Genomic DNA, 26,593 nt, shown 5'->3' on the forward strand with positions numbered 1-26,593 from the left:
AATAATCAAATTCGAATCTACGAGTCGATTGAAAGAATTACATTCTTAAAGTCTTTGACGCAACACTCCTAAAAATTTAAATTTCTTAGCCATTCTTTTCGATGATGAGATATGAAAATGTAAAATATGACATCTAGATTTGACATCACAACCTTAGTATATTGTTCATTATTATTAATTGGCTCTATTATTTAATTAATTTAATAATTTTTGCACATAGACAACTCGCATTTATTAATTAATTTACATTTAGTTAAATTTTCTTACTCAAGTAAATGTAAATTGTATAACTTTATAGCTCAAGAGAATTTTGCTATAAGATCTTTAGGGTGTCTTTGTTTGTGGGTTTGAATTTGGATTTTTGAATACTAAAAATTTAAATTTGATAGTTGTTTAATATAATATAAATAAATATTGATAATAGGTTTTGAATATAAAATAAATTTTTAGTATAATATATAAAAAATAATAATTATTTGATTTTATATTTTTGAAGAAAAAAAGAATATGAATAATATTACCCAAGTCCGGGCTCTAAGGCTCTTATTTAATTTTCTTGCGTGTTGATCTTTGAATATTAATTATTATATCAAAACGTAAGCAAATTAAAAAAAATTACAAAAATATTTTCATTAATGTCTTATAATATTATAATAACACGAAACGTAAATGAGATCAAGTTGGACGAATGAAGTAAAAATGTGTTAAAATCGCCAAAAAACACTGTTTGTTTTTCTACACAATTCTTAATATATGTAATAGTATATTATATTTTATTATATCACAAAAAATTAACATTACAACATAAAATATTATTCTTTATATTAAGATAATTTCATATACTCCATCTGTTCCATTGAAATGTTGTCATTTTCTACTTTCGTGTTCGTTCCAAAACAAAGTTATTATTTCCTAATTTAGTAATTGTACTACCTACCTAATATATTTCATCTGTACAATTGAAAGGTTGTCATTTTCCATTTTCGTGTTCGTCCTAAAACAAGGTTACTATTTTCTAATTTAGTAATTGTACTATCTATCTAATATAATAAATATTCTTCCAATTTAGACTATAATACACAAATATAGTTACTTTTATATTACACAATTCTAATAGAGGGTATTTTCGTCTTTTTCATTACAATCCATTGTAATATTAATATTAAAAAATTTAAGTGCAAAACATAAATGACAACCTTTCACCGAAACGGAGAGTATCTCACATTAAAAAATATACATCAAATCAAAACTCTAAACAAATATATTGCCAAAATTTTTAAATATTGTCAATTTAGACATAGCTTACATGTATAAAATTAGTTAATTAAAGAAATAGTATTCACACGATTCACACGCGTGACACTATAAAAGGAGGACGATGTTCGCTTAGGAAATATCCTAATTCCCTTTCCTCGACGTCGACGAGGGTTTCGTTTTTCTCTGCGGAAAAATTCGATTGGGAGTAGCCGAATTCTTCCTTCTGATTTGCAGGGTTTTTGTTGTTAGAATTTATACAGAAACAATGGAGGCCGGCGAAGGTGAAGAGGTGAACATTCAGGAACTCGCGGCGAATCTTTCTACTTACAAGGACCAGCTTCAACAGGTGCTTTTCCCGGGGTTTAAGTGTTTGTTTACTCCCTTGATAGTGTTTTGATGTTTGTATAGTTAACTTACTGGATGCAAAAAAATTGGGCGTTTTGATTTTTTATTCGCGCCGGTCGGTGGGTTCGATCGATGTGTTTTTATTGATAAAGGATGTTGAGAATTGGAGCGTTTTGATGCCTTTTTATCAGTTGGCTGGTGTGGAATTGTGATAGTTTTGTTGGGGAATAGATAAGGAAGGTGTGTGCGTTAGGATTTTATGAAGTTCCGTTTGATTATTTTCATAAATTTGGAGAGAGCATCTCACAAAAATCAAAACCTAAATGAGATTATATATAAACAAGCTCTGATCTCCCCCCCTGAGCCTTGATTGCAGTTTTTACTGAGGTTTATTTATTGATTGAGAAGAATCTGTCTTCCTAAAGAACAAGAAGGCTGATGGGAGAACAAAAACAAATCTAAAGTTGAAGTAGAAATAGAATAACTGAAATTAGGGCAAGACGTTTGTGTTGGAAATTATCTTCTAATATTTAGATCCAGGGTTTCTATACATCTCCTTCCCTCCTATTATAAAGTCATCTTCTTTAACAAGCATGTTTGAGCTTGTTTGGTGTTCTTAGTAATCTTTTGGGTATTTTCTCTTGGTAAACCCAAAACCCTGGACATACAAGTTAAATTGCTTCTTGGATGGTTGTAAAACCCCCTCAATGCAATTCTTTTCTGCTTGTTTGCTAATTTTTCTGTTATCAGCTGGAAAATAAGATTTGGTTTTTAATATTTAGGCTATGTTTAGATACTTACTGAAATTGTATTATAATGGTACAATGATTAAATTGAACCCTGTAAGAAAAAACTAACTTGACAAATGCTTAAATTCAATTAACTTGACAAAGTGAACCTATTGCTTGCGGAAAGAATTATGAAATTGTTTTAACATCAGTGAACTTAGTTGTATGTAGTAAAAATAAAATGGAAGGTGACTAATTTCTCTTATGGTGTTGATTATTGGGTGTTTGTTTGGTTGGTAATTTTTTATATATGCCTGATTTGGGGGTGGGGGGGGTACATATAGGTATGATCTTTTACTATGTCTATCATTCATAGGATATTTGTGTCTTGTTTTGAAGAGCTTTTAACTTATTTCTTTATTCCATTTCAAGTTGTGATTTGTTAGTCTTGTTCTTAGGGTTGTGCAGAATTTCTGGAAAATCGTAATATTTATATGTTATTCTTCAATGACATTTTGTTTTATGTGAGCGCAGGTCCGTGGCCTATTGAACGATGATCCAAAGAATTCTGAATTTTTGGACATGGAAAAGGAACTCACTGAGGTATTGTATTCATTATAGGGTATATCTTACTTTTCTTTTCCATAGAAATTTTGTTTTCATTGTATTTCTTTATTTTATATTTAACACTGAGGTAGGAGCTTCGTAGTGTTGTAGCTCTCTTTATCTACAGAACTTTAAAAAATTCTTACCTGTTTGGCATCAGGTTAACACTTTATTAATAGGATGACCATCTTTCTGTTCAAAAGTCAATAAGATATATATATAATTTTTATAATATCATAAAATCTGATTATAAGTTTACATTGAAGTTTAATTGTAATCTCTTATGTCTTTCTCAACTATTATTATTGCTCGAACAAGCAGTTGAAGGAACTACATGACTGAAGAAAGGGTTTATAACCTTGTGTTTGTCAAGGTGAGGATGTTTTTTCTTGTTAAAAGAAATATGCATGTATGGTGTATAAAAATGGGGAATTTTCTAATAAAGGAGCATAGGAGTCTGCCAAGTGCCCATCACTTGTGTCTTGGTTCAATTGCAGGTATGCTAGTTGGTGATGGCCCGCCTGCAGTGTCTCGTAATTTTCAGATTTTACTGTGACTTGAAGTATAATTTCTCTGGTTGACTGTGGTGAAATAAGTTGCTCTATTAATTCTGACATTGTCTCTTCCTATCTCTCCATCACTCTGGTGCTGCAGGTTATTGCTCTGACAGAAGAACTTCTGGCAACAGCAAAACACAGTGATGCAATTTCTGAACTTGGTACTGGGACTGGTGGTGAACTATCTGCTAGTCAACATTCTCCGGAAAGCTCCTATCATATGGTATGTAATATCAAACCTCTGGAAAGGTTACTTTCAATTTTTTTAGATGGTTTGTGAGGTTTAATATGGTTTTGAAACAATATGATTTACACGAAATAGTTTTAGGGTTTAAGGAATGTATTATACACAAGTGATTATTGAGATTGCCTGAGTTGATGCCATTCATCCTGCAATTCCGTGTCTGTGGAGAGCCTATTGAACATGATCGTTTATAATTGATCAACTCCTCTTTTGCTATTCAAAATTTCACATATATCAAGTGAGAAATCACACTGTTATTTCTATTTCTGATAGTAGAAGCTGCATGAGATTTTGGTTTCCATATGCCAGTATTATTAACTTTTCTAACAGAGGCTAAAGGAATAGTCTGATCTTCTAGAGTAAAATATCCATGAGTAAAGATGTGTAAGGTTGCAAACCAGTTGAAGAACGTAGTTCCTTATCTCTTTATTTCTTACACAATCACCTGTTTAAGTTTGTGGTACTACTCGTCTGTTTATATGTTATACATGTTGCGGACTAATAAGTAATGAGTAGATGCTGGTCATGATATGCTAAATAGTGAAAAAATCAGGCTCTAAAAGAAAATGGACCAACAATATCTATTAATTGAGCGAAGGAAAGAACCACATAGCTAGAGAAGTATCAATGTCTTCTCAGCTTCTCTACTCCTGGTCTCGCTGTGTAGTTGATTGGTGCAATGCTAACTTTGTATTGAGTGGCATTGGCTTTCTCTAATGAGCTGTTACACGGTTAAGCAGTAATATCTGAGTGGTGGTTCATTTAAACAAGCACCCCCATTCAACTTATTTATAATTATTTATGTCATATTAAGAGACTTATTTTGGAAGATTGAGCATGAACATCCTGTGTGGAAAGATACTGAGGTATGAAGCTGAGGGAAAAAGAGTTCGACAGTGCTTAAACAACCCTATCCCTGCTTATGAGAAAAAAAGACCTGACGTTAGAAAAAATTTACTAGTGAAGTTTGGCTCCTGGACTGTTGTCATAACTCAAAACTAGGGAGGATGGAACTGCTGATTGCAGTTATGTACTTATTAGGGGTATTAAACTCTGTGAGATGGAAGCATACTTGTGATGCCTAGATTGCTTGTTCCTTTAATAGTCACTTGGTCATTGGCTTCATATGCACAGCTCTTTCTTTGATTTTGAGCCTCTGTGAAGCAGTTAATCATGCTCCCATCTTTCCAAGTCTCTCCTAGCCTCGACTATGAATCTTCATTGAATTTTGCTCAATTCAGCTAATGCGTATCCATCATTTACTCCTTGACTAAAGCTGATCATGATTGCCTAATCTTGTGTTTCTGTTAATGGGTTAATCTTTCTCCGTCTCTGGGCAGAATTTGAAACCTACTGCTGATTATGGCCACAAATTTACTGTTGGCACCAAAGTTCAAGCAGTTTGGAGTGAAGATGGAGAGTGGTATGTACAATACTTGAATGATTTCCTTGGAATTTATGATTTTTTCAACTTCTTTCCTCTTCCTCTCTCTCTCTCTCACACACACACACACATTTGTGGTTTGATTTATTTGAATATTCAGGTACAATGGGACGGTCGAGTCACTCACTCCCAATGGCTATATTGTTTGCTACGATGAATGGGGTAACAAGGAAGAGGTATGATTTAATATTCTAAATTTAAATGATTATTAGCTTGGTTTATGTACACACCCACCCTGGCACCCTTTCCCTGGATTCTTGTTCTACTGAAACCTAATCTTATGTTGATTGTTTATTTCTCACACGTGCATACTCACTGATATATGTTTTTAAGCCGCCCACCCTTCAAAAAATAGTCTCCCTACTTTTATATGATCTCTTGTTGTATTTATCTTGTTTGTAATTCTTAAATTTAGCAATAGGAGAAGATGGTAGATGAAACTGCTATATTAATATGCAAGAAAAAGAAAAAGACCATTTGGTGTCTAATATAAAGACATAACTATGAATTTATTTGAAATGAACAATTTTAATTTCATAAAAGGTTTTTAGTGAAATAAAAGAATTTCATTCAGGCTTCTGTTAGGTCTTTCTGCTTATGCTTGTTTGATATTGTGTAGGTGGATCATGATAATGTTAGACCAATCGAAGAAGACTCTGCTGATCCTCTGGTAGAAGCTGAAAAGATTGCTGTGGCCACAAAAGAAGCCCTTAAACGTAAGATTGCCCAAGCTGCTGTTAAGGACTTTGAATCCTGGACTGTGCCACAAAAACTTAAAATTGATCCCAATGATCCTGAAGATGTGGTATGTTGAAAATTATTTTTTTTACTTATGATTATTTATACTATTCTTTCATGAAGTGGTTGCTCTTTTTTGTGCACAAAAGTTGAGCTTGTATCGAACGTTATCAAACTCTGCAAATAAACTAAAATTATGGTTGAGTTGCTCGTAATCTTTGTATTGCTGTATTATTATGTTTTCATTTCTTGCTATGAATGGTTAAGTATCTTTTGGCAAATGAGTATTTTTTTTAGATGGCTTGCAGTATTTTAGTGTACTATTTCTGTTTCTGCTGCTATTGTAATTATGCATATCTTTGTTTTCAGAAAGCTGCCAAACGGAAAAAGTTACATGCTTACAAGTCGAAGATGCGAATGGAAGCAAAAGAAGTTGCCCAAAATAAGAGGCAGAATGATTGGCAGCAATTCCAGACTACCAAAGGGCGAGCCAAGAAGGTTTGCTTACCTGTTTCTTTAAATTCTTTTTTGACATCTATTACTACAGTGGTGTTTGTCTCCTGTGTAACATTTGAACATTCCCTTATATGGGAAATTATAGGAAAATTTTAAACTACATTAGGGAAGTAGCTGGAACCCATCTATTTCTGGCTGAGTTGAATGCCTCTACTCATATGAATCGTTTCTAAGCTATATCAGTAAATCACTGACAGGGATATATACAAACTCTCATCTTTCAGAAGCTACCAGTGTTTTGAGTTTATGCTACTTTTTTTGGTCAGGCATGTCATATTGTTATTTAAAGGAAAATTTTATCCACACTTGTAAATGGCATGGAGCAGCCACTGCACCATATGCTATGGTGAGGCGTACCACATCTAGATGCGCATCCAAGGTCCAGCCAGAGGCGCCATTGCCACAGTGCAAGGCACAATTTTAATATTATTTATTAGAGTTAATTAGGACATGTTAGGGCTTATATATATTTATCTAATTAAGTGAGGATATGAAAAGTTTTAGACTTGTGTGAGTTCTGGAATTTATTTGCATTAGGGAGGGTTTTTGGTTTTGCAATTTTTTGAAATAAGTTGAATAAGATGATGCTTGGATGGGTTTTGGGGTATTATGTAATATATTTGATTAAAAATAAGTTTAATATGTATGTTGAAGTGATGTGAGAACTGTATTTCATTAAGTATACATAATATTTGTCATCTTGTAAATAGTGAAATTTTATCATTATTACTAAGTTTCTTGGGCTCGGCCACTGTCCTCTATCCTATTTCTCATCTCACCACTTTGCTTGTCACGCTCCCTTCTGTCTCCCACTGTGCTGCTGGTCCTTTGCTGGGTAACATGGCCTGCAGCCACTATTTCAAAATTCCCGTATAAACTACTTTTCTCTATTACTTATTTTATTAGTTTTATATTCTAATTTCTTTGTAAGATACTTGAATGATCATTTTTTTTATTGTTGAAATGTATCATTAATTGTATGTACATGTGTTATGTATAATAAGAATATATTAATACTTATGTGCACCCCATGTGCTGTGCTGTGAGATCGTTTACTACTATGTTTTTATTTTCTCCCAATTCTCTTGAAGGCCTTTGAATGGGGCATCATAAAACCAAATCGTCTATATATCGACAGACTGAGATGTCAACTTTTCCCCAACTTGTAATATGGAAGTCTTGTCATAAGTATTATTCTGTATGATGTTTATACAGCTTCTCAGTTTTCTTTCTTTTCATCCTCTATTGATTTTGTTGTTGTATGTTTCTCTCAGGTTGGTTTCTTCTCCGGGCGAAAGAGAGAAAGCATATTTAAATCTCCGGATGATCCATTTGGAAAGGTGGGGGTAACTGGAAGTGGAAAGGGTTTGACTGAGTTTCAGAAAAGAGAAAAGCACCTGCATCTCAAAGGAGCTAATATTGAATCTGCAGATGATTAAACCCTAAACAGTTCTCGAGTATCTCTGTTATGTAGATTGGTTTCAAGTTTGTCCAATCAAAAGTATGTGGTGAGAATTTAAGAAGTTTGTCTTTGGACAGTTATTTTCATTGAAATGTTTATGTCCACAACTGAACAATATTGGTATTTAGTTCTAATTCAACCACATGCTTGCACTACGACTTTTCTCTGGTTGTGTGGAGTGGGTGCAAGTGTAAGGTAAATTATACATGTCCTTCAGCATTCTGGTGATTAACAGATTTTGAAGGAAAGAAGTACGAAAATTCTATATTTCTCTTCTTTTCCCTTTGGGCCCTTTTCACCGACTTTTTCAGTGCCTCGTTGAGTTGCTTTATTGGAAATTTGTTGTTTTGTTTAAATAGTCCTGCATATGTTGTTTCTTAGGTTTTGCAGGTTGGATCTGAGTTTTCTTGGGTAACATTAAATATCAATACCCTTACTCCTGTCCCTACCGAACGTCTCAATTGGATCGTGGAATTACCAGTTGGATTGAAGGCATCTGGCAGGTGGTTAGTGGTGGCTTCTGGTTTTTGTTGTATGAATTCCGACTAAATATTCTCTGTTACATTTTCTCTGCATAGGGGACATTTAAAGGAAAACTGGGTTGTGCCAGATTTCAGCCTGAGAAAGCACAACACCAGGTGATGTAATTTATAATTGCAGTTTTAGTTATCGCTGTTCCTTTTTTTTCTTCATCTCGTTTACATGGTACATTTTCCTTTGAATTTATACTTCAATTTTTACTGAATAATTGATGGATGGTTGAGATGGCGTTTGGATTGGCTTTTTTTATGCGTCTTATGTGCTTAGCAGTATTAGCTTGCAATCTCTAGTTATTATTTAATATATTTACACTTTGTTTACAAATATTTTCTAAAAATCCGACAATATTCATCTACAGTATTTTTATAAAAAAAACATGAATGTTACTTCAAAAACTTATTTTCTATTTTTACCGGAACTATCTGATGAAGATGGGGGGCATAGGATTACCATTTTGCACATATTAGATAGTTGTGGAAGCTCGGAACTGGTAGCATCCAGCAGAACAGATTCGACCGATACTTGGTAAGATTGTTGTTGCTCAGTCGTTCTACATTAGATTTGTTACAGCAGTGAAAAACAATTGGATCCCTTCTAAAGAAAAACTTTATCAAACCAACTTCCGGGAACTTTTCTGATATCTGGACAGAATTATCAGAAACTGTGGGGTGACCCAAAACATCGATACTCTTATTGTCATCAACTTCATCGTGCTCTCTTTTCTTGTTTTACATTATCAGGGCAGCTGAGAATTCCGACAATAACAGATTGGTGTGTGATCCCTGAATCTTGCCCTCTGGCTGATTCTGCTGGCAAGGAACAAAGAATGTGTCTCCATCATCACCATGGTATGGCTTCCAGTGAAGCTGGAGGTAGGTGTGTAAGTGTAATGATATAAATTTTTTTGAAAAACTGTTTTTAGTTCCCGGTAAGTGACCCTTTAACCATTCTAGAATTATAATTAGATCATGTATTGAATTAGTCCCACGACTAAAAATTTTTTGGTAGAAATAGTCTTCAGATGCTGGAGTTGCCGACGTGGTAGTATTGTGGCACGTCTGAGATTGTGTCAGTGACACATGAAAATTATTTGAGCATCGATTATAACTAGACTAGATTAGTTCCATAACTAAAAATTTTGGCAAAAATGATAATCATATATTCTACTGTGTTCTCCACATGTCTATGATGCTACACGTTAGCAACTGTGGCCTCTGAGAAGTAAAAGATAGTTTCTCAAAAAAAATTTACATTTTTTTATTAATATTATGAAAAATATAGTATATACATACATAATATGTATTTTATTTACTTAAAATTTAATAATTTTATATAAAATATTATTTTTTTATATACCCTCTCAGTCTCCAAATAATAGAGACATTTGGGTTGAGTATGAGAATTAAGAAATAATAGAATTATATTAATAGTTGATATAAAAATGTTTTTAAATTATCAAAAATATCTTTATTTTATATAATTATTGTGAAAAAATAGAGATAATTTTGTAAAAAAGTGGGATCTAGTTCCTAAAAATGGAAATGAGCCTATAAAAAAAAATAAACGCACTCATTATACTTAAGAGTGATGATGATTTTATTTTATCCAATCTATTCAATCTTTCGACTAAAACTCGAGTCCGGTAACAATACTATAATTAATAAGGCAAAATTGTCCATAACTCTCTTATGGTTTTGAAACTCAGCGTAAATTTTTCCTCTACTTTAAAAATTGCATGGTACTCCCTTGTACTTTAAAAAATATTGCATGAAATCACTTTGTGGTTTTGAAACTCAACATAAATTTTCATTTTATTTTAAAAAATTGTATGACGTTTACTTATACTTTTAAAAATATTGCATAAAGTCCCCATGTCATGCAAAACATTATCTTCTTATCACACGAGGAAAGTTTTATGGTGGTGGGGTTTCATGCAACGTTTTTTAAAGTATAAGGGGTACTATGCAATTTTTAAAGTAAATGGGAAATTTACGTTGAGTTTCGAAATTATAAGGGAATTATAGACAATTTTGCCTGATTAATAATTTAATCCTTTCAATAAATTATTCTAGACTAATAGTTGTACTAACTGTTTTATTTACCCCTTATTACTACTTAATTTAACAATTTTTTTTTTTTTTTTTCCGAATCCAAACCAAATTTCAAAGCAGGTGTTCGTGTTCTTCATGGAAAGCAACAATTTTGTCATTTCAACCCAAAATTAGATATATATCCTATAACATACATATATCTTAAAAATTTTTTGCTAAATAAAATTACATTAATATCCTTTATCCAATAATTTATTTTCTTTCTCACCCTTTTCCAAAAAACTATATTAATATAATTATTTATTTTGTTACAAATATTTCATTCAACATTATTAACTTTATTAATTCTATTATATAACAATATTAATTTTTTTAAGTAGAATTTATTTTATTATTATAGTACAATAAAAATTAATGATAGAGATTTTTCTTAATTATTTTTTATTTTTAACAAATTTTTTTTATTATATGAAAAATTATTCTTTGTTTTATTCGATAGATTCATTTCGGTCATTACGTTTTTTATTGACTATTATTGAGCTAATACAAAATAAAAGTAATTAATACATATGAACATTCACTTTTATTTATTTATTTTACTCATTCGTGACCGTATTATTGAAATAATAATCAACTAGCATAGTAAAAGAATAAAATACTTTACTATTTGTGTAAAGAATACTACTAATATATATTGGAATGCAATTGTATTAATAATGATATAAGTTCCTGTATTTTTTGAAATTAATTTATACTCCCTTCGTCCTATTTATTATGCATACTTTTCTATTTTCATTTGTTCCACATATTTTGTCATTTCAAAAAAAAAAAAATTATACACTTTAATCTTAATTTAAATATTATATTTTTTAATTTTTTTAAATTTTAATTAAACTAATTAATTATTTAATCTTAATTTATAATTACTTATATTATACAATAATTATTTTTATTAATACATTCTTAATTATTTACTAATCATACCCTTCATAAATTCTTGTGTCTACAGTAAAGAAGACATAACAGCGGCGTAGCGCAACAAACGAGCGACTAGTGTATATATATATATATATATATATATGATCCACAAAAATGCCATAGTAAATCAAATTAATTTTCATGAAGATCAAATCTTGCAAATTTCTGTAGAAAAATCATTTCATGCCAAGTTAAAGATCAAAGTTGACCTGAAGTAAAAATAAAAAAATCCCAGGAGACAATGTGACTATAATAATTTGATTATAATTATATCGAACTGTGTTCTTTTATTATTATTATTATTATACAATTCTAAAAATTCCTTATAACAATATACATTATTTTTATTTTTTACAAAAATATCATATTCAATTGCTAGTTATACGAAAAAAAAAAAAAAGTAGAAAAATACAGATTAATTATAAAACCATATACAAACCGAAGAAATATGAAAAATTATTATGCATAGGCTGCCAATTTGGAAAAAAATATCTAGCAAATGAAATTATGAGAAAGATGAATTGATACGCAAACATATCCGACCTAGTATGTAATAATTGTACTAAATCAATTTATATATACACTAAACACACATAAAACATGTGTCGATAAATGCTTATTATATTTTCAATGCATTTTTAATTACGTCAATTTCGTATAATTATCATTCCAAAATAATTTTTATATCATTCAAGTTATCATCTCCAGCCTCTAAAATACTAAGTTAATTCTATATATCTAATCTAATCTAATCTAACACCACAATTTTTTAGGATAAAAAAGTTTCAAAAAATAATTTTTTGGGTAAGTTTTAGGTTTTATGGAAAAATATATTAATTTACGAATTTAGGAATTTGTTTGGTTGTGTTTTGAAATTGATTTGAAATTTGGTATTGATTTAAATTTTATTTTTTTTAAAAATAATATTTTGATACGATATTGTTGAGTATAGAAAAAAAAGAAAAAAAAAAAAAGATTTGGGTTTAAGCCTGATGAATGGATTAGCCCAATGCCGATCTAGGCCAGAGTCATTCGGTCGGATGGTTGTTGGGGCTAGGCCGGTCGGACGGTTGGCTCTACGGACAATTTTCATCTAAGTGTGGGCCTTAAGACGGTTGGTCGGTTGGTCACAAAGGTTACCGACTAAGAAGCGATTTCGAACGGTTCAAATCGGTAATTGACAAGGAAGCAAGTTCGGATGCTTCAGATCGGTAATCGATGTGGAAATAGTTTTTGGACGGTTCAAATTGGTAACCGACGTGAAAACAGTTTCTGACGGTTATCAACATATAAGCAGTTTTTAACGATTACTGACATGGAAGTGATTTTTTAGACGATTCAACGGTAATCGACATGAAAGTGGTTTCGGACGCTTTGGTTCGATAGCATATGTAAACGACCTCAGTCGTAGATATGGAAATTTTCAATCAAACAAAATTCCAAGAAATCTGATTGGGATCACAATATTTTTAGTTTTCTTTTTTTTTTTTCTTAACAATATTATGTACAGCAGTTTAAGATGGTAATCTCAGACACTTGTTCAGGTGAGAAATATATTTTCGAATTTTATATTTTTTATTTTACTGTTGAATTTTACCGTCAACAAATATATTATAAATTAAAATAATATTAAAAATGGTGTCAAATGAATAGTGATACTTTTTATTTAAAATGATAAATGACAAACCCTAGGTTTAATAAAAAATTACTATGCAAAACTATACTAATTTAATAATTTTATATTTAAAAAAAATAAAAAATAAGTAATTTTTGTATTTTAAAAATATTTAATAAATTTTTGTAGAAAATATTATTGTATATATATTAAAAAATAAAATATTTATAGAAATTATTGTCATTTTAGAATTTTGAAAATATTTAATACTCCCTCCTTTCTATTGGAAGGGTGATATTTGTTTTTTTATGTAGATTTTTAAATATTAGTATTATATTGGATTATAGTAAAAAAAGACAAAAATACCTATGGTATAATATAAAAGTAATAGTATTTGTGTAATATATTGTAAGTTGAAAGAGTATTTTTTATATTAGGTATGTAGTATAATTACTAAATTAAAAAATGATAACTTTATTTTGGAACGGATAAAAATAAAAAATGGTAACCCTACCTTTGGAAGGAGGGAGTAATATTTTTATAATATATTATAAAAATAAAATTATTTATAAAAGTACATTAATATTTGGATTTTAAAAACATTATATAATTTTTTTATATTGAGAAGAATGTAAATTTCATTTCTTATTATTAGTATTATTTTTTTATATTTTTTAATATTTATTTTTTATTTTTTATTTTTTTTCACCTTTTAACCTTTTTTTTCCGCTTACTATCTATATAAATATATATAATAATTTAGTTTGTATTTATTTATTATTAAAGTAAAGATGACGAGGGAATTTGGCAAAGATGAAACCGAAACCGAAATCGAAGGAAAATAAAATAAAATTGAAAAAAAAAGAAGAGAAAAAAAGAGAAAAATAATGAAAACAATAAGTATATTATTATATATATATTTTTAATTTTTTTAAATAAATTATCTTTTGGTTTAATATGTACAAAAATTTATGTTAATTAGAATTATGGAAGGATTCAAATTTCATTTCACAATTTTAATTAAAAACATTATATTTAAACATATTTATGTTAAAATTATTTTTTTATGATAGATATAATATATTGTATTAAATTTATTTATTCCAACAATTTGTATTAAATTATTGTTTTTTCTTTTGATTTAAAAATTTGATCTTTCTATGATTTCTTCTCATATTTTTTCAAAAAAATAATTAATATATTCCACGTATTAATTATTTTTATATTTTCTACACAGTTCTTTATATTTTATATATATATATAAAAAAAATTAACAATCTTACAAAACAAATACACCTAATTACATAAATGATTAACTATTAGTATAAATTATCTTATTTTCAATTTAAATATATATTTTTAATAGATACAGTAATATTTAGATATTTATTGTATTAGTACAAAAATTCATTTCTAAGTAATTTAGAATGATTTTATCTTATACATCATCCGTCCAAGTGGAATTGAACCATTTGATTAGGGACACGGTATTTAAGGCGATAATGTTTAATTAGTTAATAATAATTAATTATGATATCATTATATTATTTTTTTACATAATTAATAATATTTATAATTTTAAAGTAAATTTAATATATATGATTAAAAAAATTAAAATATATGTTTAATTATTTAAAAATTATATGGCAATTAAAAAATATATACAATATGGATTTCATATAAAATCTTCTGTAATACAAGTAAATAAAAAAATATTTTTGCTTATTTATAATTAACATAAATCAATGTTATAAAAGATATGTAGTTTTAAATATAGATAAAATATTTATTTTTTTGAGGAGAGATGTAGAAACAAAAGGGGTTTTGAGTGGATCCTACGTCATTTATGATGTTGTATGGTATGTAGTTAATTAAGTTGATTTATATTTGTTAAATATATTTTGGTGTAATAATTTTTACCAAAAATAAAAAGATGTCAATTGTTACTGGACAGAAAAAAAATGGAAATAATACCAATTGTAGTAGGACGGAGGGAGTATATATTTGAAAAAAATCTTTAAAAGAAAAAACCAAAAATAGGTAATAATTATAATTGTTTTATTTATTACTATATTTTATCAAATTTTCATGATTAAAGAAGTTCTATTATTTATTATTCCATTTGAATATATAACCCACCGAGATATAAATACTAAATTTATATATTATTTTTTAATTTAATTTTTATTTATAAATGATATTAAGTTTTTATAACAAATATTTGATATATATATTTTTATATATATAAAAAATTCAATTGTGATATAATATTGTATTAAGTATACTCCATGAAATTATGAGTGTATTAGTTTTGTAAAATTATTTTTTATATATTAAATAAAAAATTATGTCGATAATTGTTACCATCAAATATATTTTAGTATTACTATATTTTAAATATTTTATTTGTAGATATTATTCTTTCATGTAATGTTTTATAATTAATTTATACTTTTTAGATATATAGTAATTTGATAAATTATTGTAAAAAAAAAAAATCAAAGTCAGTGTGTTCTTTCACAATTTCTAAAAACACATTTTTTTTTAAAAAAAAATTAATATAATACACATTCTTTATTTGTATACAATTTACATAATTCTCTATATTTTTCACATAAAAAATATATTTTTAAACAATTTTACTAAATAAATACACTCATAAAACATTCTAAATATTATTTATAAATAAAAATTAATTTAATGATATATAATTTAGTATTGATACTCGTGCATGGAACGTACCCGCTAATATATATATATATATATATAATATACTCTTTATTTTTATTCATCCCAAAATAAGAGTATTATTTTCCTAATTAAATAATTGCATTACCTACAACTTCTAACATACTATATATATGTCATTAATTTTGTATGATACAATTTAATAAGAGTATTTTTATTTTTTTCACTATAAATTCATATAATACTAATAATAAAAAATATATATGAAAAAAAAAATGATGGTTACTTTATGTGACAACCTAGTATCACTTGAACACTATTTTTATTTGAAAATCATCAAATATATATATATATATATATATAAATTACCACATTCAGATTGCAATTCAAACAAAATAAAATCAAAACATAGATATAAAAACGAACTTCAAAGAACACAAACACTTATAGGCTTACTTGAGATGATGAACTTTCATCCACCATGATTATTTTAACACTCTCAAAGAGTATAAAAAGAAAAATAATTTTGTTTATGTTGGATTGTATTTTTACTTAATTGTCTAATGTTTTGTGAAAAAATAATACTCCCTCCGTCCTTGATACCATGTTCACGTTGCCGTTTCTGTCCGTCCCACGTATCATATCATTTTCCTTTTTTTGGAAAATGATTACACACTTTAATCTTATTTTAAATTTTTTAATTTTTTTTAAAAAATTTTAATTAAACTAATTAGTTATTTTAATCTTAATTTACAATTATTTATATTATAGGATAATTATTTTCACTAATATATTCTTAATTATCTACTAATTACACCCCTCGTAAAATACTGTATCTACAGTGTAGCAGACACAGACACAGTATCTGAGACGGAGGGAGTATTAGTAATCATGATAATATCACAGGTGCCTTTCTTCAAATTTGAATTGAAATGATTTGATTTAGATTATTTTATTTAAATAATTATTGATTTAATATTTTAATGGTAGAAAAATGTACTTAAACACAAATTTAAAAAATAAAAATTTTAAAAGAGAAAATTGAAGGAACATAATTTATATTTTATATCAATTACTGATGGTTATATGAAAAAATAAAATTGAAAAGAAAATTTATGTAACTTTTTTTTGCACATTATCGTTTTGTCCAGAAAGCATAATTGTATCTGGTTCGAAGATAACACAAAACTGCACCTTATCCACTTGTATTAGACATGCCAACTTGGTAATAATCAAGTAATGACATCCTCCTATAAGAAGACTTATGATCCTGGTTCGAATTTGGACAGTTCTTAGAAATATAAGTAAATTGCAAAAAATATCCCACACTTATACCCTATTATCACTTTTGTCTTGTATTTATATTCCTGGTAAAATATATCCCACATGTTTGCATGTTTAACGCAATCACGCGCGGCCACACGCGGTCAAAAGATAGAAATAACGATTTTTGAAAACATATGGGATATATTTTGCCAGAGAAATAAATACATGACAAAAGTGATAATGAGGTATAAGTGTGGGATACTTTTTGCAATTTTCCCATAGGGTGTGTGCATGTATTTTACATTTGTTACAATTTAATATTTGCGAGATTATTTGGACAAATGATGAAATTTTGAGCATAATTTTCTAATTATTTATTCTTTCCGTCCTACTTAATTTGTTTTATATTTCTATTTTCGTTCGTCCTACCTGACTTGTAAAATATAAATGTAATACTATTATATATATTTGAGAGTGAATAACTTGTAATTATGTATGATTTTTATATTTTTTTCAACAAATTTTATGGACCACCACTTATAAAATATATTATACTATTATATACGATAAGTAATAAATAATATTCATCACTGAGTAATCATTACGTGCATTTGATGATTATCAAATTTCAAAGTTTAGAGAAATTTTGCGTGAAAGAAATTGATGAAAGTGGCAATGATACAATAAAAGACATGCTTGTTGGTCATAAAAATATGAGAAAATTAATTTTATTTGTTAAGAAGTATAGATAAAATAATTTTACAAATATAATTGAAGTTGTCAAAAAATTGCAATTGAAATAGATATTGATCAATTTTATTATTATTATTATTATTTTCTCAAAAACGTCAAATTAAGAGTAAAACAATTTGACGATGACAGTCCACAGAGTGCAAAACAAATGTTCAAAATTATTTTTTTTGATTGCATCATTGATCAAACAATTGTTTAACTTAACATGAAGTTTGAACAATATGATTAATATAAAAATGTATTTGGTATTTTGGTTTGTTCTGAAAAATAGCATTCATTAGATGATATTAAAATGTTGCCTATAGGATATTGTTAACCACAGCCGTTGACAGTTGCAACCATTGAAAGAAGTTTTTTAAAATTAAAGTTGAAGAAAGACTAACTTTGGCAGCAATTGAGAATGAAATTTTGGACAAACAAAGTTACGAAGATTTGATTGTAGAATATGTCTTTTATAAGTATTTTCAATTTCTATTTTACAATTTTTTTTTATTACGTCGTTAAGTTCATTGAATTTTAATTATTTTTGCAGATTTTAATCGGAATATCTATTCCTATTTTGATAGCATATCAAGTTTGCTCTATAATTATAGAGAAGCTTGTTTAAATCTGATCTTAGTTATAGTATTATACCATATAAATTTATAATTTGATAAAATCATTATAATTTAACTAATTTTATTTTTTTTAGTTTATTTGTGCAAAGATTTTGTAATGAATGGTGCATTTAGAGTTCGTAATTGTTATTGTTATTGTTATTATTATTATTATTATTATTATTATTATTTTGTTGTTGTTGCTATTGTTGGTGATGGTGGTTATTATTATTGATGATGATACACTTTATCGTTTATTGGATATATAATTAAAATAATTTTTACTCTTGTGTGGTTTATTATTATATTTTTCGGTGATATTATTTTGAAAATAAATTTAATTGTGTATTTATAGGATCTAAAATTTATTTTTTGTTTAGGTTTTCAAAAAATTCGAGACGACCTTGATGACAATAATTTTGATACATCCACAACACGGACTTACTAGATGATATGCATTGCGGTTTCGAGGATAAATCGACATAGTATAATTTCTCAATAGTCATGTTACTAGGATGAAGAACTTGTTGTGGGTGTTAAAAGGGCACTTTTATCAATTTATGTAATTTGCTAATGGAACATGAGTTTTTAAAATACGAGCCTCGTAAGCGGATGCATCCGCAAGAGTTAGGGATGATAATGAGTTCGGATAAATTTAAGATCTGACCCGATCTGGACCGACTTATTTATTTGGAGTAAGGTCCAATTATTTGGATATACAAAATTTCAAATTTATTAATCGAGTGTTTTCAGACTTTCAATTGTATTACACAAAGTGCCGAAGTAAAATCTTTGGCCCTAGCTCTATTGTCTGTCGATCTTTTCGCTGCACTCACCGTTGCAAGCGTGTAATACTCTCAATTGACTCATACTAAAAATGTTACCATCATACTACATTGTGAGGTTGTCACCTTCTACTACGGGTCTTACAATACGATGTTAATGATAAAAGTAATTATAAAACATTTTATTAGCTTACACACAAATTAATTTCCGAATACTTGCAAAAACCCACTCCTAAATAGTAGATTTTTCCGATTAATAATTTGAATATAATACATAATAACAAGTTCACTCACTTAGTCCCCCTTTCTCAAAAAGCATCGTGCATACTTATGAATCATTTTTTTTTAATTAAAAAGGGCCTAGAGTTAAATTTATTTAAGAATTAAATATAAAAAACTATATTAAAAATATTTATATAAATAAATAAATAATGCGTGTTTTTTATATTAATATTAAAAATTTTAATTTACTATTTATATTATAATTGTGTATAGTAAGAGGTGTAGGTCAGCCAATCTTAGTAGTTGGAAGAAAAAAAAATATATATAATTAAAGAATAGATAAAATATGTGTAAATTAATCTGAAATATTATTGATTTGACAATACTTGATTTAACATATTGTTTGAAAATGCATAAATGCTGATCAAATCAACATTATGGTTAATTTGATCTGATTAACATATCACTTAAAAATATATATTTTTTTTTTCTTTTTTTTGCATAATATATCATATATTTTGTAATGTTATAAAATATTATATATTGAGTTATAACATAACATAGATAGTATTGTAAATATGCTATAATACTATATAATATATATTGATTAGAAATCAAAATCAGGTTGATTTAATTGAATTAGTAATCCACAACCTATTTGAAAAAGTTTAGAAATTTATACTCACACTTAAATTGAATATGTATGGACACATTTGCAATTGTAATTATGACCTTTTTTTTATGTAAAAATGAAATAAATAGAGCAAAAATTATTTTTGATCTCATTCAATATCATAACGATCAATTTTGGTCATATTAAATTTTTGTTATAAATTTTGATCTTATCAAATAAAAATTTATCAATTTTAGTCGCACAATGGTTGACTATGACTGAACATGATCATATTAGATGACTCATAAAGGTGACTGAGCGTTCTAGAACGCCAACACGGCCCGTTGATTACACACTGAACATTGCCGTGTTCATACTCATGATCACGGCCATGTTCTGAACACGGTTGTGTTCCTGCCCGTGTTTATGCTCATGTTTCGAATATAGTCATGTTTCTGCCCATATTCACGATTATGCTTTCAATACAGTCATATTTTAGGCCATGTTTTCATTAAATCATATTTATTATTATCTTCACTTTTTTGTTAAAATTATTTGATATATATTTATAATTCAACAAAACTATTTTTTACTGTATCAAATAATTACCATATTAAAAACATGGGTAGGAACACAACCCTAAACACGCGTGTGTTTAGTCTTAGTCTTACAATCTTAGTCTAACTATCATTCTTTTTTAGTATATATATTTTTTTCATATTGATTTACAATTTTATTTTATCATTCATGCAATTTTCAATAAATTCTAACTTTATGTATTCCGCATTCAATTTTCCGCCGCTCCATTCTTTCTCAAAGAGGTTGAAAATTCTTAAAAATAATTAATTCTAATTTTTAAGGTAGATTGTCTGTGACAATTTTTTAAGATAATAATATGTCTAATACAATTTTTTATTTAAAATACCTTTATATTTACAAAACACAATTTCATTAATTTAATACTATTTATTTTTCAAAAAATATCACAACAAATATATTTTTTATCTCACAAAATATCAAATCAAATACTAATTTTTTATTTTATTTTATTTTATTTTTCCAAACTTAAAATTTCCAAAAACTCGTATATGAACAAACCCCAAGTATATCTCACATGTATGTACATACATACATACATGCATACATACATACATACATATATATGTAAACGCAACAAAAACAAGACTACCGTTTGATATGATTTGTGTTTCGTTTCAACAGAGAAGAGAACGCATGAATCTGGGGGGTTCGACAGCTGCAGTGTATATCAAATGTAGGGTTTCGAGAGACCAGATCGATCCTGAGGAGAGTACAACCGTAATTATGGTTTTGTTGTGATTTAATGCTCGGGATTGTAGCTTCGATTTTTCAACGCACGCGAAAGCAGTGGCCATGGAACTATTCTTCTTTGCTTTGACTCGATTCAGTTAATCTGAGGCTGGGTATTTTACATGCGCGCACAGTAATGGGGGTAACAGTGCGAGGTTCGGGACCCTTTTCAATCATGCCTTCCTATATTCGTCCATTACCTGGAAATGAAATGTAGGACCAAAGCGATGGGGCTATGTATGTACATATGCTGTTTACGTATGTATTGAGTCTATAGATGTCCATTTCCTAGAAATGTAGGGCCAGGAAATATGTGTGAATGTGTCTATATATACACACACACGATTAGATCCAGGAGAAGACAGAATCTACGCTACCATCGTGTCTGCTTTGGCCAGAGAAAGACAATTTTCAGTTATGATGCTCTTATTTGAGATTTTTCATTTCCTTTTGTTATTGTGGTTTTACTAAATTGTTTGAATTAGTTCGTTGTGTGATCTGTTTTCAATGTAATGTTTTAGCTGAAAGGGTAGTGATTGTGTGATTGTTTCTGCTATTCTATGAGATGTTTGTTTGGTGTTGTTGAAAGCAGTGCATGAGGTTATAGGCTTTTGAAGGGTGTCAGTTTGTCGAATTTGTTTCCTGCTTTGCCTTCGGTAATATAAGAATGTAGTTCGATTTGCAATATTATAAAAACAAGGAAACAACAGAATATTAATTGGCTTCTTGACGATTAAATTTTCATTGTACACATTTTTTATAAGGGAGAATTAAACCTAAGTACTTTGGAGCTATCGTGCAATTTAATTTATGAACATGCAGGTGAATCAAATGAGCTATACTAGAAGTCATAAAACAATTTAGTATAAATGAGTTGTAGTGCAATGGTTCTTGATTTTGAATGGTTTATGCCTTAATGCATGTATCATGTGTAGTTGATGAATTGGAACTGACATGAGAGTGATTTCGAATAGTTGTTGGTTTTGATCTTTAGAGAAAGATAACCAAAGCAAGGTTTTATTAAGCTAACTGCCCTTTGTGTGTAAGAAATGTATATTTGGATCAACTTTTTAATATGTGGGATTGATTCCTAGCCAATTTATCTTTGGTTACCAAAATTTAACACAATGGAAGGATTAGTGTTGTGCCTTTGTTTGAATGAAAAGAACTATCAACTTACCATAGCTGTTTTGCTCTACAGACGATTTTGAGTGAAGTTTCTCATGGTAGATCTCATGGACGGAAGTCAAGCCACTGACATGTTTCTCCCGGGTGCGAATTTCCAATTTGATAGTGTTCATAATGTTTGTGAAAGTAAATCATTTATACCGATTTTGCTTTGCACCGGAAGGTCCGCATGGAGTTGTGTTAGATCATTTTACCTGTCCTCTAAAACATATCTCTATGCAGTCAAGTTCTCTAGATTGCATTTCATTCTGCCATTTGGTGATTTACAGCCCCAATCCATTTGGTTTTATTGTCTTTGTCATGCAAATTATCGCATGGCCAATTGAGGCTGTAGGCTGTAACTTGCTGCTTATTTTATGGATAGTTCACAACATATCATTCATTCCCTCAATTTGTTCTAATTTTCATCACAGCCTTTTCAAATGATGCCCTGCACAAAGAACTTTGGCATGCCTGTGCTGGTCCCTTTGTTTCAGTACCACAAGAAGGGGAACGTGTTTATTACTTCCCTCAAGGCCACATAGAACAGGTTGGTTTGCTTTCTAATATATTTGCTAGATCATAAAACCTTCTATAGCTCATCTTTTGAGCTTTATTCCATGGATAATCAGATACATCTTTTATTTTTTCATACAATATGTTTCTTTGGGCTGTCAATTAGTTCTATATAATATTTTTTACCCACTATAAGTTATTTTGAATGTGTGTTTTTGTATAGCTTGAGGCATCTATGAGTCAGGGATTAGATCAGCAACTTCCTGATTTCAACTTACCCAGTAAAATCCTATGTAAAGTGATCCATGTTCGACTCCGGGTATGTATGGCTTCTTGAGATCAATCTAGTGAATTCACCTTCTTAGATTACTTATGACAAAATTCCAATTTTATTTGATGATGTTAACCTGTTCGTTCACGTAGGCTGAAGTGGATACCGACGAGGTGTATGCTCAAATAACTCTTCTTCCTGAACAAGATGTAAATTATTCCATTACCCCAACTTGATCTGAAATTTATCAACATATATATATATATGCATATATGTTAATGCATCATTCATTCTGTTGTATTAACTGTATCAGCAAAATGAGATTACAACTCCAGATCCCGCGGTACCTGAACCCCAACGATGCTCCGTCAATTCATTTTGCAAGACTCTTACTGCATCTGATAGCAGCACCCATGGGGGCCTTTCTGTTTTACGAAGACATGCTATTGATTGTTTGCCGCCATTGGTATGACATAAGATCTTAGTGTATCTACCTGTATTTCATGTCTATCTCTAATATCTAATATGAACTTCCTTGACTTGCAGGATATGACTCAACATCCACCCTGGCAGGACTTGGTAGCCACAGATCTCCATAACAATAAATGGGTGTTCCGCCATATTTTCCGAGGTCATGATCTTACTGTACTTGGATCTGTATAGTGTGTAATGATTTAGTTCTAGTTTTCTTTCAGTCCTTTAAACTGACATCGGTTGATCACATTTAAGGTCACCCAAGGCGCCACTTACTAACTACTGGATGGAGTGCTTTTGTTAATACAAAAAATTTAGTTGCAGGAGATGCTGTAATCTTCATAAGGTATTTCTTTCTTGTGTGGATCATATACATATATGTATGTTTTCTGTTGCTATATCAAAAGCTGTTTAAAAATCACGATTAAATCATTGCAGAGGAAATGGCGAACTTCGAGTTGGAGTTAGGAGGCTTGCAAAACAGCTCAAGTCTATGCCATGTTCTGATATATCGAATCAGACTATGCTTTTGGGGGTTCTTGCAACCGCAAAACATGCTGTCTCCACCAAAACCATCTTTTCAGTTTTTTATAAACCAAGGTTGCCTTTGCCTGCCCATCTTCCTGTCTTCGTAACCGAGATTTTTGCAATACTAGACTTATTTTGATATCTTCTTTATGTGTCTGCAGGATGAGTAGATCAGAATTCATAGTAAGTTTGAACAAGTATCTCCAAACTCAAAATAGGCGGCTTCCTGTCGGCACAAGGTTTAAGATGAGATTTGAGGGCAAAGAGTTTCTTCAAAGAAGGTATCAATACAATCATACTTGATTTTTGTCATTTTCGGATTTGAAATATTGATCATAACCGGTGCCACTTAATTTGTCCAGGTTCAGAGGGACAATCATTGGCGTCGGGGATACATCTTCCCTGTGGCCTGATTCAGAGTGGAGATCATTAAAGGTGGTTACTTACTACTTACTAGTTGAATATAAATCGAGCATTTTTCACTTGCAATGTAATGAATCTTCCTACTTGCTCGATTTGATTCTTGGTTGCATCCAGGTCCTGTGGGACACACCTTGCGCAGCACTGCATCCATACAGTGTATCGCCATGGGAGATAGAGCCGCTTGCAGCTGGAGCTCCTCCAAACTCATGGACTCAACAAGGAAAGAAGCGTGCATCACCGGACGAACAATCTTTGCACAGTAAGCATATCCTTTTAGCAATAAAATGAAATGGAAGAGTCGAGGTGAGGTGATTTATAAAGCTGTTATTTGGATGGGGTCCAACAGGTTCCGGGTATCCTTCAGTCCAATCACCACCACCATTTTTGTACAACGATTCTTCTTCAATCAGTCGCAACCACCTCCATCAAACGCCAGAGATATGTTTGAGCACTACGAATTTGCTTCTGGATTCGAGCAATCGTGCATTGGAAGCTGCTTCCGAGTCTACTTCTCCTGTTAGTAAAAAAAGGCGGGTGAATCGCTGCAGGCTGTTCGGTGTTGATTTAGTTAACTGCCAAACAGAGGAAGGTGAGGAATCTCTAGCTTCCCAAGATTCTGACTCTGGAGAACATTACGAGTCATCGTTGGATTATTACAATGTTTCGAATATTCCTTCCCAGAGTGATACTGAGCAGGGCCGTCTCTGGGCCCGGGCGACCGTCCAGGGCCTAATTTAAATTGTAGCCCATTATTTATTTATGTTATATATAAATTATTTGACATTAATATATTAATACAAAAGTATTGCTTAGTGGTTAAATTCTATAAATATTTTTTTATGCATTAAAAGGAATCAGACAAAGTTAATATTAATAGTATTATTGATATTTTGCATATAAAAATATTAAAAACTTTATTTTATTTAATTATTTATATTTTATTATAGATTAAAAAAGATATATTATTTATACTGGCCCTAATTTTTGTTTTAACATTGTTAATATTAATACTATTATTGATATTTTATCTAAAACTTCTGAAAAATTATTTTATTTAATAAATTATATTCTATTATAGGTAAAAAAAATCGAAGTAGATCATTTATATATATTTAGGGGTCTTTTATTTTTGTTTTAATTATTTTTTTGCACTAAAAAGATAATAAATATTAGACAAAATTATTATTATTATTAGAAAAAATTATCAATAACTCGTTTATGATTTTAAAATTTGTAAATCCTTATATACTTTAAAAATGATATGAACTACTTATACTTTAAAAAATATTAAATGAAACTCATTTTTATATTTTTTTGGTGATGAGAAGATGACTTTTCATCTATATTTTTTGCGACGATTTAATATAGCGTTTGTTAAAATATAAGGAGCGTTACGCAATTGTTAAAAATTATGCTAGAAAAAATATATATTTTTTATTATATTTTATTATAAGTAAAAATATTATATATATATATATTTAAGGGTCTTTAATTCTTATTTCGCCCTGGCCTTCGAAAGTCAAGAACGACCCTAATCCTGAGAGTCATGACTCCATGATTCAGACTAGCAGCAAAAAGCCAAGGATGTAGCAAGGTATGTATGTACGCTGTACACACACATTTGTATTGATCCAATCGAATCTGTCGAATCTGTATCTGTTGTGTGCACATAAAGGGTCTTTCACTACTGATCCTACAGGTTGTTCTTGGAAGACAACTTGATTGGTCGAGCAGTATCGAGTTTCGGACATGGCGGCCTGTGAGAGCAGATGAAGCCATGAAGCTTCCCAACAAGACAATTTTGTTCTGTCATGCTGCTGATGGATCACTCATTCTTCTGTCAAATGTGTCAATATATATATATATAATCAGAAAATAAAA

General features: G+C 29.4%; 2 protein-coding genes across 6 annotated transcripts; both read left to right on the forward strand.

Annotated features, from left to right (window-relative positions):
* Positions 1-1,389: 1,389 nt before the first annotated feature.
* Positions 1,390-8,052, forward strand: LOC127260931 (uncharacterized). Of its 4 annotated transcripts, XM_051288996.1 has the most exons (9): positions 1,529-1,603; positions 2,865-2,933; positions 3,258-3,309; positions 3,591-3,716; positions 5,078-5,160; positions 5,282-5,357; positions 5,801-5,986; positions 6,289-6,417; positions 7,710-8,052. In XM_051288996.1, the coding sequence occupies exons 3-9, from the start codon at positions 3,271-3,273 to the stop codon at positions 7,872-7,874; spliced, it is 804 nt and encodes a 267-aa protein (XP_051144953.1). In that variant the 5' UTR covers positions 1,529-1,603; positions 2,865-2,933; positions 3,258-3,270; the 3' UTR covers positions 7,875-8,052. The 4 variants fall into 4 exon arrangements, with proteins under 4 accessions (XP_051144952.1, XP_051144953.1, XP_051144954.1 ...); XM_051288995.1 differs by lacking the exon at positions 3,258-3,309 and having other exon boundaries at positions 1,390-1,603; XM_051288997.1 differs by lacking the exons at positions 1,529-1,603; positions 2,865-2,933 and adding an exon at positions 3,434-3,469.
* Positions 8,053-21,609: 13,557 nt separating this feature from the next.
* LOC127261078 (auxin response factor 1-like) lies at positions 21,610-25,521 on the forward strand. 2 transcript variants are annotated; one of them, XM_051289250.1, is made up of 13 exons: positions 21,610-21,747; positions 22,535-22,605; positions 22,935-23,050; positions 23,240-23,335; positions 23,440-23,496; positions 23,601-23,753; positions 23,834-23,918; positions 24,017-24,107; positions 24,200-24,361; positions 24,451-24,570; positions 24,652-24,724; positions 24,827-24,971; positions 25,059-25,521. In XM_051289250.1, the coding sequence occupies exons 2-13, from the start codon at positions 22,557-22,559 to the stop codon at positions 25,448-25,450; spliced, it is 1,539 nt and encodes a 512-aa protein (XP_051145207.1). In that variant the 5' UTR covers positions 21,610-21,747; positions 22,535-22,556; the 3' UTR covers positions 25,451-25,521. The 2 variants fall into 2 exon arrangements, with proteins under 2 accessions (XP_051145207.1, XP_051145208.1); XM_051289251.1 differs by having other exon boundaries at positions 21,610-21,745; positions 22,532-22,605.
* Positions 25,522-26,593: the final 1,072 nt, after the last annotated feature.

This window comes from Andrographis paniculata, unplaced genomic scaffold (genome assembly GCF_009805555.1).
Source record: "Andrographis paniculata isolate CXL003 unplaced genomic scaffold, ASM980555v1 Contig62END, whole genome shotgun sequence".
In the NCBI taxonomy this organism is placed as follows: domain Eukaryota; kingdom Viridiplantae; phylum Streptophyta; class Magnoliopsida; order Lamiales; family Acanthaceae; genus Andrographis; species Andrographis paniculata.